The sequence below is a fragment of the Solanum lycopersicum genome, chromosome 8, assembly GCF_036512215.1.
Source record: "Solanum lycopersicum chromosome 8, SLM_r2.1".
Taxonomy (NCBI): domain Eukaryota; kingdom Viridiplantae; phylum Streptophyta; class Magnoliopsida; order Solanales; family Solanaceae; genus Solanum; species Solanum lycopersicum.
Genome location: NC_090807.1, coordinates 57,231,752 through 57,253,356, shown reverse-complemented (window position 1 = coordinate 57,253,356; position 21,605 = coordinate 57,231,752). Strand labels below are relative to the sequence as shown.

Sequence of the window (21,605 nt, the reverse complement as noted above, 5' to 3'; positions counted from 1 at the left end):
TCCGCGCGAGTGACCCGTTTTAAATTCTGTTAAATTCAAAATTTCCCGCCATGACTGTTCTGAAAGGTTGCAACTTTCAGAAACAGTCAATACCATTTGAAAGTTTGCAACTTTTCATTAATGGTCGTGTTAATTCTGAAAGGGTTGCAACCTTTCAGAATATATTCTTCTTGCCTATAAATACCATTCAGTCTTCAGAATATTTTGAATAAATTTTTCTTGATCTTCCTTCTTCTTAAAAACATATATTTCTTTGTGTACTTTCCTGCTGTGGATTGATTCGCTGACAGTAGAGTTTTTGGTATCTATACTCTACTGATTAAAATCATTTTACCCTGGGAGGTTATATTCCAAATCAAACCTCGGATACTAGAGGGGAATAATTTCCTTAAGGGGACACTGTGAATTCAGTGGACTTGATTTTCTTCCTAAATTTTCAATAAGAGTATTCCAGATTCTGGTACGTTTTTACAGATTAAATTATTTTTTTACAAATAAATTTTTGTTCATCTTATTTACTGGTTATAAAAAAAAAATCTCAGTTACTTTGTGTTTCTGAATGATTTATTAGAACCAGTAATTTCTGATTTTATAACACAGGTTGGAAACAATAGTAACTCCAAAAAGATATTTTTTTAGAGGTCAATTAAGAAACAAGTGAAAATTATATTTTTTTTATTGAATCATTTTCATTTACTATATATCTTAAATATTTTTGTAGTTTAACATAATTATCTTCGTAAAAATATTGTTTCTTGTTTGGGATGCAATATCACTCAACGTCTCGATATATCTGTGTCTTAATTTCGGCTACATCACTCAACGTCTCAATACATCATGTATATCTTTTACATTGCATAAAGTGATGTATTCGAATTTTTTTTAATTTAACTAATAAGAATTTTTGAAAATTATGATAAAATCAATTGTGTATTTGAAATATCTTTTTAAGGAAAAAGACTCAAATATGTCATCGAACTTTCAAAAAAGGTTCATTTATGTCATTCGTTAAAAGTTTGGCTCATCTATGTTATTACTTTTCAAGAAAAGGCTCATTCATGCCATTATTTTTTAACAGTGTTTTTGCAAAACCATTTTTGACACGTGACCAACTGTAATTCGGACTTGTCATCATTTTTTTAAATTAAAAAAAATCATAATTCTAAAAAAAATTGATTTTTTTTATTTTTTATTAAATAAATTGATGACATAGCCGAATTATAATTGGCCACGTCATCAATTTATTTAATAAAAAAATCAAATTCGAAATAAAAATTGAATCTTTCTTTTTTGATTTTTTTTATTTAAAAAACTGATGATGTGGTCGAATAATAATTGACCACGTATTAAAAATGATTTTGCAAAACCACTTAAAAAATAATAGCATAAATAAATCTTTTCTTTAACGATAATAATATAAATAAGTTAAATTTTTACTGATGACATAAATAATTTTTTTAAAATAATTTTTTTTAAAAAAATTTAATGACATATTTGAGTTTTTTTCTATATTAATCATTATGACATCCTTGGGCGCTACGCTGAGTTGAGGTGAAAACATGACCTTATTCAATTAAAATTACTAAAAGGAAAAATAAAAGAGAAACAAATTAAATGTTGGATCATATGAATCATTTTTATGTCTCCGACAAACCAAACATTCTCCAACATCTGTTATAAAGTGTAAATTCACGCATATTTTACTGTGTTAGGTCAACGAATTCACTTTTATTAAAAAAATAAAAAATATTGTGTACATAAAGTGTTGCTAGAATATAAATAATAATGTGTCTCATAGTTTTAATATAAAATTATAATTTATTCCTAATAAGTTTTTAATTATATTAATCTCTTAAAAATTAAAAAAATCAGATACAATAATTGAAGCCCGAAAACATTAATATATATCTCAAAATACATTAAATACTGTTTCAAATACATGATAAACTAGCTCAAATATATTACATACGAGCTCGAATACATTAATTAAATAAAAAATTTAAGAGATTTTTTTAAAGTAATAGGAAATTATAGAATTAAGTGAAACAAAAGACGTGTATCTTTGTAATTTGTTCAATAATTAAAGATTGGCAATAGTTAGATAAAATTGAACACTATTTTTTTTTCTTTTTCTCTTTTAACAACTTCTTAACTCATTTATACTTGATCCAATGTTACACCTCAGACGTTTAGTAATAGTTGTTCACTAAATTATTTTTGTCATTAATTATAGTCATTTTCCTATTATATTCTCTAGGACATTGTATTTATTATGTTTAAAAAGTAATATAACAAAATTATTCTTTTATTATAATATCTTAAAAATTATGTAAAATCAATAATGAACAACTATATTTTTATGTCCCGAATTTTGGAAATATTTAATTTACATGAACATAGTGCATGCTGCCTAATAAGATTATACATACGCAAGCAAAGAGAGACCCCTTTTCGGTTATGGTATACTCTTTTCCTACCGTTATAATTTATGTAATAGTATCTGACTTGACATAAAATTTATTAAAAAAAAATATTTTAAAAATGTATTATCTAAATTTTAATTTTAAATTTCTTAATTTTATCACAATTAAAATACTTTGTAGCGATACCAAGATTTATGATTTATTTTAGACAAAAATTTCAGAAATATATTTTTCCTCTTTGAATCTACCCTTAAACTAACACATTCACATAAATAGTAACGAGTGTGCTATTTTTCCTCTTTGAATTCTACGCTTAATCTAACACATTCACATAAATAGTAACGAGTATGCATACGTGATAACTTTTATCCATTATAAATAAATAAAAATCTACTAATATTTATAAAGATATTTAACTGTAAACATAACAAATATTAATTCGTAAAATTTAAATCTCGATTAAAGAAAGTACTAATTATTCTCCATAAAAAGGTGAAAAGAAGATGTACCAAAATCTTTGCTTCTTCATGCATGAACTTCATGATTTAATTATTGATGTGAAAAAAGAAGCAAAGTAAATGGTTATTGCATGTGATTTGTTGTTACCAACTCTTCATGTGGTAGGTTAGTTTAATGACTTTATTATGTAACAAAAAAACATACCATTAATTACATGGGATTAATTACAATAATTTATTACCTATTCATTGCTTTTTATGCTTGTGACACTCAATTAACTAAGCATATTCTTGTCCTTCTTTTATTTATTATTAAAAGCAGATTCAAAAATTTATTGATTTTCAATAGATTGGGAAGATGGTTCTAAAATAAATTCAATATTTTGTCTTTATTTAATAATCGAAATCATCATGAATAAATGAATACGAAAGAGAACTTAACAAAGGAAAATTCAAACTTTGTGATTATATCGACTCTCACATAATAATTTCAACTTATTTAAATAGTGAAGTATAATTTAAAATGAATAATTACAACCCAATGAATTAACTTCTAACTCGAGTATTGAAAATCAAAGAATTAGACCTAATATAAAATGATACTCACAAAAATCATGTAATGATATATTTCTTATTTGGTACGAGAGATAAGGAATAATTAGTATAGAAATTAATTCTACGATAAGTCTGTTTCATATTTTGTTGGAATAAAATTACAAAACAACTTTTCTCGAAATTAGTTATTCTGATATTATTTTTATTCCATATGATAGAATAACAACCTAAAATAATTAACCCCCATATAATCTATTTCCCAACTAAACTACTTTTTCAATTTTATGTTCTCTCCTAGTTAAAAATAATAGAGTAAAGTGGCAATGACTGTGTCATGCACTATTTACACATCTTTCAATTAAATGGATTTTCAGAACAGAAAATAAACACAAAAAACAAACTAAAAGAGAATATAGGAGAATCAAAAAGCAAAGGTTTAACCCTGACCTGAGTGTTTTTTTTTCCTCACTTTTTTGGGTTTCAAATTTGATTTGAAATTTGGGTAAAAAAATTATTTTATTGGTTGATTTTTTTAAAGTTGACTTTGTAATTACGTATTATTTTTTAAGAAAGGAGAAACTAACGTGAAGCACTGCATCCTTTTTTACTTTTTGGAATAAAAAAGCTACTAGAATTTTAAAAAAATTGTTACACTTAAAATATTTTTCAAATATACTACTAATCAAAATGAATTTCCATAGTGTTGTCTGAAATAGATTTTATGGAAAATTAGCTATATATCCCAAAACTTAGGATCCACCCTTGTATAATATATTGTAATATGGATTCATATTTGGATGATAGTATATTCTTAAAACAATATAATTGCAAAATCTTCCTATGAGATTTTTTGGTGCGAATTCAAATTTAATCGAATTTTAATATAATAGCATACGACGAGCAAAAAAAGAGACAAAAGAAAAGAATATAGTGTACTCTATTCGAAAATTAAATTTCGACTATAGAATAGATATATCAGAAATACAGTACTGTCTGACGTAATTGTTTTATTATTTCTATAAGGTCAACAGTGGAAAATATGAATACTTAAATAGAATTTGTATCTACGTATATTATGTTAGATAAGATTAATTTTTTTACTTTATTCAATTTTAGACAAATTTAAATCCTAAAAGTAGGTCAAACATGTTTTAAGTCATTTTTAACTTTTGAGAGTGCTTGACAAAGTTAAAAATAACTCAAATAAGTTTAAAATGACAAAAAAAAATTAAAAATCAAAAGTGAGACTTCCCCTAATTTTTTCATGTCTCTTATTTTACATGTAGGTCAGTCAACACATCATGAATTTGGGCTGGATTTCAACTGTCATGCAAATTAATTGTAACTGAAAATACTGCTAATTTTACCTCCTTATGCACCTTTCAAGAAGACATAACCCTTGAAAAATATTTTTGACAAAAAAAGATTCAGATATGCGTGACACAAACTTTAACCAAGCACCTCAATACTCAGTAACACATGTCTCAGATTTTTGCCATGGCAAGCCATACTAAACATCAGGCGAAAACGTTCGATGTTTGGCCTTCACAAGGACACACTCTTCATGCCAAGCCAATGGCCATTTTGTCACTCAAGAAATGAGGTACATTGTTGGCTTGTTGCCCCTACTTTGAGAAATATAGACTGCTTCTTTCCTATCATAAACTTCCTCATCCTGTTTATTTTCTTCTTTTCCCATCTTCTCCTACCTTGTGTATTTTCCACTTCTACACTTCATAATTATGTATATGAGGGCCTTAGATATTTACACTTTACAAGAACAATGAAATAGAATTTAGCACATCAAAAGAAGAGCTTCTCGAGTACGGCCAAGCAGACTCAGTGCAGTTGCAGCAATGTGATTTCCAGTCAGCCCTGCAACAGCAAGCTGCTCTTTTGGTGATGCTTGCTCGATATAGTTGTCAGGCAAAGTGATTGGTCGCCACTAAGAACAGATCATCAAAAAAGAAGTTAAACCTTTAATCTCAGACCATATAATATTTAAAATGATATAGAAGAAATCATGAAGTTCAAAAAATATTCCAAGTCGAAGATGTCCATTCAGATTCAGTAACGTGGAAAGAAACTGTGCTTGGAAAGAGGGAGAAGGGAAGAGACATAGAAGCTTAGCATTCTATTAAAAATTTCTAAATGACGAGTCAGAAGAATTGAAGGAAACCAGCGCATACTTCTAATGTGGAAATGTGACCTGTGTTCGTATTTGAGAAGAACTCCTACAGCTATCATTGAGCAAAATGATTGAAATTTACCTTGATTCCTGCATCGAGCTGCCCATCGAGTGAGAGGAACTGTGCTACATGTGATGCAAATCCTCCTATAGAGCCTTCCTCGACTGTAACTAGAAAAGAATGGTTCTTGCATAATTGCCTAAGAAGTTGTATGTCAAGGGGCTTGCAGAATCTTGCATCAGCAACAGTCACTTCAACACCAAGCTTTGAAAGAAGCGATTGAGCTCTCAGACAATTTTGTACCATGGATCCATAGCCAAGTAAAGCAACATCTTTACCCTCTGTAAGTATTCTCCCTCTGCCAACCTTCTCCACAACAACAAAACAAAAAAGTGTACAAATAAAAATTTAAATATGAAGGGGCTTGTTTGATTGTGTTATGTAGACCAATGACATTAGGAAACAGGTTGTTGGATAAACATTCAAATATATCACATCCCTTAAAGTAATATATGGGTAATAATACATAGTTTTCCATAAAATAAACATGGAATGCCAATTGTAAATTACAAAATTGATTTAGTAAAAAGAACTGACAATATTAGGTGATAATTCAAATAAAACCTGTACTAAAATATTGAGTTACCATTATCATGAATGCATTAGAACCTTTCTAGATCTATTTGCCAAAATATTACCTCAATGGGAATTCCACTAAATGAGTGTTCCATCACTGAAAGAGCACCCCGAGGGTAGCGGAAGCAAACTGGCCTGTCATCAATAAGGGCAGCAGTTGCAACCATATGAGAAAGCTCAACTTCATCAGAAGGAGCCATTACGATCATGTTTGGCAAACAGGACATAAATGCTATATCAAATGTCCCACAATGTATAGGACCATCAGATCCTACTAATCCAGCACTTGTAATGATGAAACGCACGGGAACCTTCTGACGATCTACATCATGGACGACCTAAGCACCCAATAAAACATGAAGAGAACTTTAGAAAATTGTGTTTATCTTAACATGCTGACGCTTAAATTGAGAACATTTCATTGGTACAACATATCTTAGAAACCCCAAATAAAAGTCGTTTATTAATGTGCCTGGACAAAGCTGAAGTTGGAAGCTATCAACCTGTAGACTCGTACAGGGCAGCATCAATTTTACCATATAGCAGTGACTATCCATCCATCGCGGTCATTCAAATCTTAATTTATTCATTTGATAAAGTTAAGATACACATAAAATGATAACAACACAAGTTATTGACCAAAAATTTCAGCAACACATCAACCATTTAATGCTGATCTCAATTACTTCAACAAGTTATTCCTATATACTTTATTCCCGATTGACATTCTCAAAGTTATTGAACCACTTCTTAACTTCATTTTCTAAACAGAAGTCCAATTTACTTCATAAGTTTGAAATAAGTTGGACATTTTAGTTTCCTCCCTATTGCTTTTCTTTTTCCTCTGGCTAAGACCCTCCTTCTTTAAAATGACTATTTGGACCTAAAACAATAAAGTCCAAGCAAGTAAGGATTTCAGACTCACTGCGTGCTGATTAAATTAAGAGTGACCTGCTGCTCAGAAATATAACAACATTGAAGTTACTTTTCTGGACATGTTTCAAATTCTAAGGAACATGATGCATGGAAGTCAAAGCAGCAGGACAAAAAGAACAAAATCAATCTGACATGGATAAGGAAAAGTAATCCAATGGTATTTTTAGATGTTCAGGACTTTTAGGTTGCATTTGCTTGACATTTTGGAAAACTTGCATAAAATATTTGCAGACACAACCAAAGATCTTGCTTTAGTTGCTCATTTCTTGATCTCAATTGAATTTCTAAGTCAGATAAACGAGGGACCAGAAAGATATCATGAATATTGAAAGAAAATTATAAGGTAAACTGCAACCATCATTTGGAAATCTAGGTATGCACTGCTTACAGTAAAGAAATGGTAACCCTTCCCAGAGGTGGGCATAAACCACCCCCTTCAATATGATAAATGTGAAACTTCTAGAAAAATGTCCAACTCAATTTTTTTTTCTATAGACCAGTTTGTTGGTAGCACCTATTCAATTCTCCATTTCCTCTTCCAATATTAGGAAGTGTCAATTAAGATGAAGAAAATGAGAATTGTCAAGTCTCTGACTCAATGACTAGACCTACAATTCAATGATTTCCAATCTACTGAACAAATCTGAACCAACTATTTAGTGTGTGTTTTTGTACCCATTGATCCTTTACTTGCTACAGCTAAAAAGTTACACATTTAAATAAAAGTGATGGTTGTTGATGGATGAGTCTTATTTCGTGGGAGGTGGGGACAGAACCAGGTCATTTATTAGATATTTGCACTAGCTACCTTGTCTGTTTTCTTAACCTCTGTATCTGTCTCTGCGTGTGTGTGCGCGAGAACGAGAGAGAGAGAGAGAGAGAGAGAGAGACCTGATCATAGGCTCTTTGGAGGAAAGCTGAAGGAATTATGCAGAATGGCTTCAGCCCTCCACATGCCAACCCAGCTGCAAATGTTACCGCATGTTGTTCGGCCATCCCAACATCAAAAAACTTCTCTGCAAAGACATCCTTCAGAAGGTGAAGTGAAGGCTCCATTCCCATGCCTGCATGAACAGCTACAATATCTTTGTGTCTCTCTGCCTCTGATATCAAGGCCTCCACAAAGCAATCACTATATGTTCGATTGCCATAAGGTATAGTGTCTGAGATAGATACACCTGCTTTGACGATAGAAAGAAGGTTGACTATTAGTAGAATTTGTAGTAACAACACATAGCTTTGCCATTCAGGATATTTTCTAGTACAATTTTAACACTTCTCGAGTTCCATTTGAAAACTATCAGCTTCCACTCGGACATGCTTCTGAGCCAGAACAGCTTACAACAAATCATTTGTACCCAGTTTTTTATTTTTTCCATGAACTTCACTCAGGAAAAACTTATTGAATGGTCAAGGTAGGGCAGCTAGTATTCATTAAGTCCTATAGCATCACCTCACGATGCTCACAATGCTTCCAAATATATGGAAAGGTAGAAATTCAAATAACTTTTGATAGAAAGAAGGGTCAGTTTATCAGGATTAGATCTTACCTCACCTTCACTAGAAATCTACTCTCAAATTGATCTGAATGGTGATGATAATCAGGATTTTATTCAACCCTTATTTGGCAATCAATTCATTAAAATTAGTTTTTAAAAGCCAGATGAAAGATGCTTTTTAAAATTATACAAGTATGCCTCAATCCCAAGCAAGTTGAGGTCGTCTATATGAATCCTCACAAATCATGCAGTCCATTTAAGTTCATCCACGTTTTCTAATTTATTTAGTTTATAACAGTGCAAATGTGAAATACAAGACAATTGATGAATGAGAGATACAAATACATATAAAGCCATAAATATGTCTGAGCTTGTTATGGGTACGTCCTTGGAGTAAAACTTAAGAGACTGTTGGGTATTCCTGCTAAAAAACTGTTTACAATTAGAAACCCTTTTTAAAAATGGATTTTCAGAAAAATCCTTTTAAAGAAACCAAGTTGTATCTGGCAATTTATTTGAAAAGTGAACTTGATAAATAGATTGTGTATTAAAATAAAAAATAAAATTCCTAAATGAAACTTAACCAAACCTATGAGATATGCTATAAAATTAATCAGAGATATATTCACAAATATGTATTATATATGAAAGAGAAATTTTTGATCTTGGAAAAAATAATATTCTGTTTCTCCTTTTTTTTTAAAAGCAAGAAATTTTAGCAACAGCAAAACTGTTTCTGTTTCTATTTAAAGACAGTTTTACTAATTTGCCAAACACCTTAATTTTTCAAGAAGAGTATTTTTTTTCTCAAAGTAAGTGTTTTTGGTCTTCCACCAGCAACACCAACCAGGCTCTTAGTATAAAAGTTAAGCACTTTTGGATCAAAACTTATCAAGAAAAATACATAGCATCCAACTTTAAATGTTATATCAATTTTGTTCCCACTACATCTGCATTAGAGGCTGCATTAGAAAAACAAAGCATGCATTAGTTTTGTGTATTCCTATTACCTTGTTTAGTACACTTTTACAACCTATATATAACTAATGCAAGCATTAAATATACACAACATGGGTTAGGTTGCAATTTCCCCTTAAAACCTTTTCCACATCCTTCCCACCGTATTTATGGAGGATATTTTTGTAAACAAATATTCTTTAGAAATAATGCAATGGATGTTATTTTTTATACACCAATCCAAACAGTGCACAAGAAATAATCTCGGCATAACCAATACCATGGCGGATCCACTGAGGGTCAAGTGGGTTCATATGAACCCACTTCGTTGAAAAATAACACCGTATATATATGTATATTTGATCAGTTTTTAAAATTTTATATGTATATATTAACTTTTGACCCTACTAACACAAGTGATACCCTTGTTCCAATGGTGAAGAGGGCTTAATTTTCCTAGCTTGCCCGAGTTCGAATCCCGTCCACCACTGACCAATACCAATATTGCTAATGCTAGCATTACTATTTACTATTTAACACTATTCTCATTAGCCTCCCAAACGACCCTTAGTGTGAAAGGAAGGAAAAGGATAGGAGATCAGGATCAAACCTTCCATTATTTTATTTGCAACTGCATTCATTTGATTGTCTCCTACTTCCAGTTCTTCCTTGGTTATAACATGAACTAAAACAGGACCCATTGAATCTAACGATGCCACTTCATTCAGAACACATACTAGATCTTCAATATTGTGTCCATCAACAGGGCCAATGTAGTAAAGACCAAGCTCTTCAAAGAGGGTTGATCCTGGTGGGCCAATCATACCACGTGCATACTCATCAACCTTGGCTGCCCATTCATACATGCCTTTCCCAATTTTCTTAGTTAATGCCTATAAAAAGCAGCAGATATTTGGAATATGACAATAGTAGAAATACATGATAAGACAAGAATTTTACCACTATTACTTTATCGGAGATAAAACAAAAGTCTATCACTATTTGCAACAATGATGATAACCACGTCCAAGAAACTCGCCTACACGTTCCTTCTAAGGAAAACGTAGACTCATCTACACATACTTATCTAGTATATGTGCCAGCAACCATACATGTACATCGAGTTTTTTACCAAGGGAGCGTTCGGCCATGCGATATAAAATCATGAGATGAAGTTAAAGTTTTGTTTGGACATGCAATTTGGACTTTTTATGTTGTATGTTTTCTCATATAAACCCCACAAGTTGTAAAACTATTAAAATCCCAATTCTTCATACAATATTACCAAATAAACAAAAGTTAATAAAACCGCATAATATACTATCACAAAGTTATTCAAAATAAATACAATATTTATTCATTAAACTTCAATTCAATTAAAAAAAATTGAACATAAGTTGTAGTATACTAGTCTTTCATATAATCATCCCACATAATACGAACAATCTCCACATCTCGTTAGTAGATATAAATGTGGGTTATTTACAAAATATAAACTTGTGAGTCAATTTTTGAATTTGAAAAATCTCAAATCATGATTCTTGAAATTCTGAGATCAAGTTTTTTTTTTTTTTGAGAATATGGGATTTCATCTCATGATATGAAATACGTTGGCTCATTTTCTTTATTCTTTAACCTGGGCCAACATGAAATTGCATGTCCAATTGTTGATTTCATCTCATGTCGCGATTTGAAATTGCATGTTCAAACGCCTACTAAGTTTAGTGCACTTCCAAATATTCCACATGAAATACTATTGTACAATTCAACATTGGTGTGTTAAAACAAAAGAAAAATTCATGTAAGGTAGCAATAAACATAACAATAACGACAACCTGTTAAACACCAAGAAAATTTTCTCACTGAATTAACATAATTGTGTTTCAAATCATCTCATTAATATACCGCACAAATATAGCTAGATGAGTGTCTGAAGAACTACCAGACACTTCATGAAAGGTCTTTCACAATGTGAGTATGGAGACATTTACGTTCAAAAAGAAACTGCAAGTGAATTACCATATTTAAGTTGTTCAGATAAAGTATGTGAGATCATTTACCATCTTTAAGTTACATTACGAAGGCAAAATAAAAGGGAAAACTGAAGAGAATATTCCCAAGAATACATTGCCGTTGACCCAAAGGATTGGCTCCAGATAGATTGCCCGGTCATCAAAAAGAAGAAAAACCAGAGAAAATGTTGTGTCAGAGATCAGTAGATCAATATAACTACCATCATCTCTCAGATTTAATAGTACAGAGCTAGACCACTAGGATTTGACTTGGTCATGGAAAACATCGTGGAAATCACGAGCACCTTCTAAAGCAGCTTGTTTTGGCTGGATTCTAGCTAGAAATGTTTCATGACCTGAATAAATGAGCTGAGTGAAGAATAAAGAAATGCCAAATAGAATTATAACACCTGGACGCACGATATTTAATTTGAGTTAATGAAGCTGAAGGGCTGTGATTGCACGTGAGCATCTTATGACTAAGTCCCGGAAAGAGCAAGAGCGGCATGATCAATTGGATATTTTCCCCACCTTCCTCAATTCTCTCTAAACTATTCTTCCTCTTTTTTTTCTATCCCACAATTCTCCACTTTCTTCTTCAGTCACATACAAGTTTATCTCGTCAATGGAGATTCCGTGTACCAGTTATTTCCATTTCGTGTTAGTAGTTTCTATTATGTAATAGAGTTCATTTTGCTTAATATAAACCCGAGAAAATTCCCCAAGAAATTGTTGAGTTAGATTTGCTTAGTTTAATTTCTGAGTTTAACTAGTTGGATCATAATAAAATGCATGTTTAACTCAAGATATGTTGCAGAGAAGAGAAATTCCTTTGTGCAGTCGATCCTTTTTCTGTGAAAATTCTCAGGAGGATCTGTTCCTAATTAACTCTGAGTGTTGTGCAATGGGTGATGCCCAAAAAGGTGAAAGATCTACTGATTTGTTGGCAAAATGAGAAAATCAGGAAAACTAGGAGGCAAATCTGGAAAACGATATCTCTTTGCATCTTTTGGATCATTTGGTTGAATAGGACATGTTTAGCTAGTCTTAAGAATAGATGTCTAAAAAAAAGGAATACTTTTGGTGAAGGGAAGTATGGCAGAAAATCTAGATCAGTACATGGACTTTATAGAAGTTTTGAGGATGTGACAGTTGCAGCTGTGCTGTAATTTGTATGCTTTTATTACCTTCTTGGTACTTAAGTATCAATGAGAATTACAACAACATACCCCGTGTAATCCCACAAGTGAAATCTGGAGAGGGTGGTGTGTGCACAACCTTGCCCTTACCTTGTGAAGGTAGAAAGATTACCCTCAGTTCAAGTAAATAAGTATGAAAAGAAAATACAACAGTGAAGGGACCATACAGAAAATAATGGAGAAAGGAACAATAGAAGCAATAAATAGTATGACAACCGAAGCAAAAAAAAAGCAGGTAATAGTAAAATCGAAGAACAAGATAGTAGGAGAATACTAATAATAACACTTGGAAGCTAGACCACACTCAACTATTTACTAACCCTCTATCCTTATCTGCGACATTTATATCCTCCTATCTAGGGTCATGCCCTCGGTAAGCTGCAGAAGTGTCATGTGTTGTCTAACCGCTCCCAGTACTTCTTCGGCCTACCCCTACCTCTCCTAAGACCCACCATCGTCAACCCCTCACACCTCCTTATTGGGGCATTTGTGCATCTCCTCTTCCCATGCCCCAACTATATCAATCTAGGCTTTCCTTATCTTGTCCACCACTGAGGCCACTCCCACCTTGTCCTGAATATCTATATTCCTAATCTTATCTTTCCCAGTACACTCACACATCCATCTCAACATCTTATCTCTGCTACTTGCATTTTCTAAACGTGCAAGGTCTTGAGTGACCAACACACCGCCCCATATAACATAGCCAGTCTGACAACCACTTGATAAAACTTACCCTAAAGTCTTGGTGAAACATTTCCACCATCTCCCAATATTTCATAGTTGTCTTAGTAGCTTGATACACCAATAGTTGTTCAATTCTGAATCTTGTACACCGGGACCATTGTACTCCACCTCCAAATTGATTTTCGTTCGAACGCTGTTGTTTTAGACGTTGTAAGCGCTAACTTAACTACCATCTTCATTGCATTATGCTTGTAGCCCTCTTTTCATCCTCGTCTTTTCTCTCCATACTTCATATAAGCAACCTTCATGGCATCCACTTTCTTTTGAACTGCTCTATTCCACCACCAATCCCCTCGGCGATCACCTATGTTACCTCTCGAGACCCCAACACCTCTTTAGTTACTTCCTAATGTATTTAGTTGTCTTATCCCACAAATTGTGGTGGGATGATGAAATCTACTTTACCCTATTGAAAAATAGAACAAAGATGCACGATTGACCTCAGTTAGTAAAAGTAGTGGAAATCGTAAAGCTTTTGTTGTAGATTTTGTGGGTATAATAAGTGGTGTACAAACTATTTTAAAAACCTTAACTGCAAGCCACAATAGGTTTATCTTGCTCTCTATTTGATAAATAATTTCGAAAAGAAAAGCAGAACATAACATTTCTGTTTTATTTAATTTCAGAATTCTTCTTTTTTGGTGCTTGAAAAAGGCATATTACTTGTGCAACATGTATAACAAATTAGGATTTTGCATTTTAACCAACTCTTTACATTAACATGGATAGGAGTATTTTGTAAGTACTTCTGTAAATATAGCAGGGACATACCTTAGCAAGTTCTCTAAACCTCCGGAAAAGTTTACTTGACTGAAGTTTGCTGAGAGTACTTGAGAAAGCATTAATAGGTGTTTTAGAGGTCTCCTCAACCTTTGGGTGCAAAGAATGCCGACTATCATTTAATATCACAATCATATTTGAGTCCAAATAGCCTGAATTGCGCATTGCCTCATAAACTTGGCCAGCCATAATCGTTTCATTGTTGATCACTGCCACTACACGATCACGCTTCCCCTTCAAATCTCGGGCAATGGCCATTCCTATTAGCAGGCAACTTTTTAATGAAATAATTTGTAAAAAGAATTAAATTATAGAACAAGAAAGCACTTCCCCATAGTAACCTTCCATGGTGAATTTTGAAAAATAATTGAAGAAGCAGAAGTAGGATATCCTCAGCTGAGAAAGGGAAAAGCAGAAGCATGGTTTTACCGAGTCCAGCAGATACGCTGTTGCATCCATGCCCAACTCCGAAGGGGTCGAATCCGCCTTCAAAATCTGGCGCTGCCACAGGCCAGCCATTTGTTTTTTCAAGTGCTTGCATAATCTGCCTCCTTCCAGTGAGAAGTTTATGTGCATATGTCTGTCCAAAACGTCAAAATATAAACATTTACCATGACAAAATTCTCAAAATTAAAACCTGAATTGGGAGCTGCATAGCTAAGCTAGCTTCACATGCTATTTAGTATAACTCATTTACTTGCAAATCTACCATTTTCTGGTATATTACCAAGTGGATCTTACTTGTTCAGCGACATCCCACAATATTTTGTCCACAGGGGCATTAAATACATGGTGAATAGCAACAGTTAGCTCCACAACAGTCAGACTTGAACTTGAAGGTTTTTGAGATTTTGCAATGATAAAAGCTAATTCTGATCGAATTTCATTAGCTAGTTGTTTCAGTTCCTGCATTAAGTTGGTCACAGTCAGCCAATATGTACCCGTGATTATCAAGGGTCAAATGAGAAGAAGTGCTAATTATTTGACCTTGGTTGATAAATTCTTTAGGTTCATGGGACTTTCAATTGCATCAAGAATTGGTGTTGGCTCATTTTCACCAGTGAAATCACCAGCATGTGGCAAAGAATGTATTTCAGCAACATGACCCTGTAGTAAGAGGAGTTGAAGGCCAAAACACAGTTATTCAAAAGCTTTTGGCAATCAGAAAAGCAATGACATTGAATATTAAAATTGTGAAAGGCCATTGGCATAGGCATGATTGTAATTAGTGTTGCACACATTAGCATTACAGACACTGAAAGATTTTCATTGAGTCCTAGAAAATCCAATACATGAAAGGTAGACATACCTCTCCATGGATTATCTTGAATAGTGGGTGAAGGAATTAGATTCGCATCACTTCGTGGGTCAACCCGGATCCATATAGATAATAAATGAATATATATTTGTTATATATTTAATTATTATTAAATAATGAAAAGACACAACGGTTAGGACTCCTCATGAACTCCTAAGTTACAAAACAAAAGAAGAACGACAACATATTTTCTCCTTCTACCTTCTCCAATTCCAATTAAGTTTCGGTGAGTGATCCTTCAGTGTAGTTCGTATTCATATACGTGTGATTGCACTATTAGACTAGTGAAACAAATTCAATGATCCCGCACACTATGTATTTGATTAGATTCTTCGGTGGGAATAAGTGTGAGATAACACACTATAGTACTAACTTTTTTCTTTTTCATTTTTTGACAATTTTCTCAATTCTAATATAGTAAAAGCATGCTAACGGACACAGTCCTGTTCTTTGATTCCTGGCTGCAATCTTCATTCACCAACCACTTTGATTTATCATTTCACTTTAACAAAGTATTCATTTTTAAGGAAGGGCACTGTACCAGCTCCAAACGACAAGATGCATTGACTATAGTCGCCTCATTATGCTTACTTGAGAAATCTTCTCACAGATAACTACACAAATATACTACCCAAACTAGAGATAACTCACTCTAATCATGGAATAAGATACATTTAACTTGAGGCTAGGGCTAACAACTAGGAGTCGACTATAAGAACAAGGACCTACAGATGCATCCCACTCTAAGACCAATCTGTGATCTTCCCATCAAAGATATAATGCCTCTCCATAAGTTGCTCGGACTCGATTGCGTCAGATATGGGTGCGGATCTAGAGGTTGGATGTTTTATGATCTAAATTTAAAGATTCAGAGATACGAATTCATGTACGGATACGGGTTGCGGGAATTCGGCTAAAGATAATCCAAATATCTAAGAATAGAGTTATAAAATCTAAATTATGATTATGTGGAGAAATTATTGACCAACCAGGAAAGAGAGAAAAGGAAAGGGAGTGCCGCTAGAAATTTGTATATAGAAGGTTTATTCCATTTTCTTCAATTTCACATTAGGTTTTGTTTTGATTACACAAATCATTGAATTTGTCCACAATTTATCCCTCGAATTTGGTCAAGTACGCTTAATTGATTGACCAGATCGGGTATGGATCCCACACCCGCGTCTTGTGGACACATGTGCGGCACCGAAAGGGAAGAGTCTGATCAATTTATAGGCCTCTCCTATAATGATTCAACCCAACCATCACCCGAGAGTGTGGCCGAGCGATTAATTGAAACCATAGGAGGCCAAGATTAAAATCCTACCACAGGCAAAAAAATGTTAGGTGATGTCTTTGTTGGAAATCTTTCAGAAAATATTTAACCGCGAACACTGTAGAAAATTCCTCAAAGCTTGACGTGTGTCAAAGACAATGTCCCTAACCATATTTCACCTGGTATATGTGTATTTCAAGTATTCAACAAACTCTTCTAGTATAAAATTAGGAGTGAGAAACTAACAAAGGTTAAATAAATCAAAATCGAACCTGCAGAAAGAATTATTCTTCTTGTTTCATGAGCTCAAAATGAAGTGGAAGACTCAAATTATTGTGAGGAAATGGATCTCTGCCACCATTTTAATCCTATGGATGATAATGGATATTTATAGTGAAGAAATGAGCACACCATGGCGCATCCTTACGTTGAGAAATTATGGCATTGTTAAAGGCCATTCAATTCTATTGAGGCTAGCTATTCAAAGACCAAATTCAATTGAACAAATTGATGAAGGAATTGAAGGCCAATAGATGTAATCAATGTGGTCACAACACAGACGTTACAAGTTCTCAAGTATGAGCATTATAACCCTTTGGGGTGGCCTAGCGGTATGGGCTTGGGATTTCCATCTTGAGTCTTTCAAGTTCGATCAAAACACCTTGCCAGCGAAAGCAAGGTATTTGCTTTGTGGGTCGAGCTCGTCGCACCGGGTTTGCTTAGTGCGGGTTACTTCTTTGTGTGGTTTGCCAGGTATTGCATATGAACAAGGGTTTTATCCTGTGCATAGCGGCTGCAGGTTTTCTTGTCATAGAAAATTAATTATATTTCGAGATATTTATTATTATTCCAGCCTTTTTTGCATTCTGATCGAAGCTTGAATGAACAGAGTTACTCGGTAATAGTACCGTTGGAATAGTTGACGTGCCCTCGAGTTGACTTGCACACTATAGTTTAAAAAATTGTTTCAGCCACCCAACTTCTTACCGGTACCTCATCGATAATGTGTAACTTACATGCTCACTCAACTAGCATTGCATCACATTCCCTAATTTATGAAACCATTAAGGAAACTTAGCACCAGTTCTCACTCAAACTGTAGTCTGTTAATGCTTTTCTCCTTCACTTTTCAAGAAATAGACAGAGAACCACCCCTTCATACTTTTCAGAAGGCACTTTTTTAACTTAATCGTCTTCTATACAAATAACACTCTGATTAAGCTGAACCTCTAGGCAACCGAATCAAGGAGAATCCCATTTTTATTACCCAATTAATTCATCTAACTTCAAATTAATAAAAAAACACATGAGAAGAATAGTTCGACATCAAATGCCAAAATGATAAAAAGAAGAAAAAAAGTACCTTGGGGTGAAGACTCAATTTTGAATATCCCAGTGTGTAAGGAAAATTGAGAGCAGAGAAGTCCGTTTCCGGGGAAAGTAACCTTGAATTCCCATGGAACTGAGGGCAGATACCAAATGGGTACTGAGCAGTAACAGCAACCATCCACTCAATTCGGTAAAAAACGAAGTTTGGAGTATGAGATTGAGAGCTTTCAGAAAAAAAATCAACTCGAAAATGGCGTATAACAGGACAAACAGAGCATTTCTGGAGAGGTAGTGATGGTGAATGAAAAGTATATGGGTCAAATATCACTTTGGTTTGTCGGAGAAGGGCTTGTCTAGATAACTAATTACACCAATATTTCTATTATATTTATTATTGTTTCATTGTTTAAAATAATTATATTTTATTTCATTGATTAATAATTTTTTATTAAATTTTAAGTCACGTATATTTAAACGTATAACTTTTACTATCACATGTGAAATAGGGATTGAGGCGAGTAATGGAAGGAAGATAAGTGAGATTTATTTATCCATCTTAGTTACTTGTAAATTATAATAGATACACATTAGATACATGTAACAGGTGTAATTCACATGTATATGTTAGATTAAATACGCGAGTGATAAAAGCAAAGTGGCGAGCGAGATAAGATTAAGGCGAGGGAGACAAGTAATATATATTTATGCATATTTTAAATATACGAATCTACTTGAATACAATGTATCTAAAATAATTTATACTAAACTTTAATCCTATATATTTTGCGTATATACATCTGAATATATTTAAACGCATCAAAATCTCATTAAATTCATGATATTACAAATTAAACTATATCTATGTAATTAGCCCATTAAGTTATAAAATTTTTACCCGATAAAATACTGCAGGCTAGCCACTTTCCTAGTGGTACTTCAATATTAGATGGTTGAAGAAAAAATTCTTCTTATTATGAGAAACAAATTTGGATTAAAGTATCTGCGATCATAAATTTGATTCATATAGGAACTATTATTATTAAGGGAAAAAGAACAAATATACCTTCAAACTATCGTAAATGGTATGCATATACCCTTCGTTATACTTTTAGTTTATCAATACCCTTGCATTATGTTTGAATCATTGTTATCTATTGTATTGTATTGTATCGTTACTATACCTACAATGTTTGTTTTGATTGTTACTTAAAATGTATTATACTGTCTTGTTAAATTTCGTTGTTACGTAACAATAGAAACCACTGTTTTATGGAACAACCAATTTGGTGTGTTCCATTGTTACTTAATTTCTTTTTCCACTTACATCTTTACATAAGATTTGAAATATTTTACCCTTTAACTTAATTATTTAAACCTAGTCAAACCTCCTACCCTAGAATAATTAAAGATATTTAAGTAAATTTATAAATTACAATACAGTACGATACAATCAAATCAAACAATTAAAATGTTATTAAACAACATCAAACAATACAATCTAATCAAACATTATATCTATCATACAATAAAGTACAATACATTATGAAACAATGGGTAACAATGATACAAATAAAGTGTTACCGTCCAAAATCACATTTGTACCTCCCTCTAATGGAAGAATAATTAGTGACACGTGGCGCAAACTTATGACTCAACCTATTGTTTAACCCAAAATAGAAACTTCGGTTTCTCTCCATTTTCCTCAAGTTTCTATTTGGATGAGTGACACATGACATATGTTAAAATAAATGGTTAAGATTTAATTTTCCAAAGTAAATCTCTAACCATGATTTAGTTAATAAATACATTATATATTAAGTATTAAAATTATTATAATCTTATAATCTTAACAACATATTATCTTGTAAATGAAATTAGGAAAAGAATTTTTTCCCTATATTTATGGACAAGATAATATGCTGGTAAGATTGTAAGATTATAATAATTTTTAATATTTAATATATAACGTATTTATTAATTAAATCATGGTTAGAAATTTACTTTAAAAAATTAAATCTTAACAGTTTATTTAACTTATGCATATGTCACTAATCCAAATAGGATTTGAGAAAATAGAGAGGAGAAAAATATAGATGAGTCGAATCCCTAGTGAGTAGTGACATTCTAAAATTATTTTTGGAGTTCAAACTCTTAAATTAATATCTTAAATTTGAAACTTAAAAAAATCAGAAATAATATCGCACGCGAGGAAACTAAAGTACTAAACTACCAATAAAAGTTAATATAAGAGATTTTGAATTTGGATTTCCTTAAATATGAAATTGCCTCGGTTAGAAAATATTTTATTACAACAGAAAATTCCCGAGAATATTTAAATTATAAATGAAATTCCTTAATAGAAGGTTAAAAAGAAAAAACTAAATCAGCCGATTAATGTTGTTGTTGTTGTTGCCTCACCTAACCATACCGATTGATATTTACTCTTCATGTTCAATAATATTTATTCACTATTAATTTTGTATAATTCTTATAAAATTAAATTGAAGCATAATTTTACTATATTGTCTTTTGAATATAATAAATATAATATTTTAGAAAATGTAATAAGAAAATGATTATAATTAACATAAGGGTAAATTAGGAACTAAATATAAAATTAATTATTGATTTCACAAAGTAAATAAGTATTGTTAAACATACCAAAATATATATTGGATAACTATTGTTGGACCAATGTGTATTCTTCTTCTATCATAGAAAAAGAAATCCCAAAACCAATTGAATACTCTTTTTCGTCCTTTTTATTTGTCATAATTTTCTTTTTGAGAGTCAAACGATATGAATTTTAATTAACAATTTAAGATGTACTTTTTTGAGTCAATTCCCTAAATGATCACCCAACTTAAGGAAATTGCCTTGAAATATCATTTATGTTCATTTAGAACTAAAATATCACTCAACTATCACTATTTTCCTCCAAGTATACTTTGATACTTCAGAAGACTCACTCTCTCCTAGTTGGCATGACATGTCATTAAATTTTTTTTTATTACAGACTAATTTAATTCCTTATAAACACATACATTCAAAAAAAATTGATATACAAATCACTCATGAATGCTAACTTACATTAATTAATCATAAGTTGTATAATGAATCAATAATATTAAAGGTCAATTAAGTACAATAATATAAATTGTGTATTTTAAAAATCATGCTTACAATTTTTTTTTAAAAAATAGAAAATAAATTATATTAACTTTTTATCCAAAAAGAAAAAAAGCTAAATACCTCAAAAGTCTCCTTCTATTCTAGTTAATATGTCATGTCATT

General features: G+C 32.1%; 1 protein-coding gene across 1 annotated transcript; it reads right to left on the bottom strand.

The window, feature by feature from the left end:
• Window positions 1–4,775: 4,775 nt before the first annotated feature.
• LOC101260957 (probable 1-deoxy-D-xylulose-5-phosphate synthase, chloroplastic) lies at window positions 4,776–18,664 on the bottom strand. The gene is made up of 10 exons (XM_004245138.5): window positions 18,346–18,664; window positions 15,379–15,498; window positions 15,133–15,297; window positions 14,821–14,971; window positions 14,383–14,651; window positions 10,264–10,546; window positions 8,089–8,375; window positions 6,324–6,599; window positions 5,707–5,991; window positions 4,776–5,381 (listed from the first exon to the last, which is right to left on the bottom strand). Exons 1-10 carry the CDS (start codon window positions 18,487–18,489, stop codon window positions 5,232–5,234), a joined length of 2,130 nt encoding a protein of 709 aa, XP_004245186.1. The 5' UTR covers window positions 18,490–18,664; the 3' UTR covers window positions 4,776–5,231.
• Window positions 18,665–21,605: the final 2,941 nt, after the last annotated feature.

Excerpts from the sequence above, each read along its gene's own strand:
- LOC101260957 (XM_004245138.5), bottom strand. The coding sequence starts at position 18,489 with ATGGTTGCTGTTACTGCTCAGTACCCATTTGGTATCTGCCCTCAGTTC. Across the intron at positions 14,972-15,132 it reads TGTGGGATGTCGCTGAACAA|ACATATGCACATAAACTTCT; the intron begins GTAAGATCCACT and ends CGTTTTGGACAG. Across the intron at positions 14,652-14,820 it reads CAGCGTATCTGCTGGACTCG|GAATGGCCATTGCCCGAGAT; the intron begins GTAAAACCATGC and ends GCCTGCTAATAG.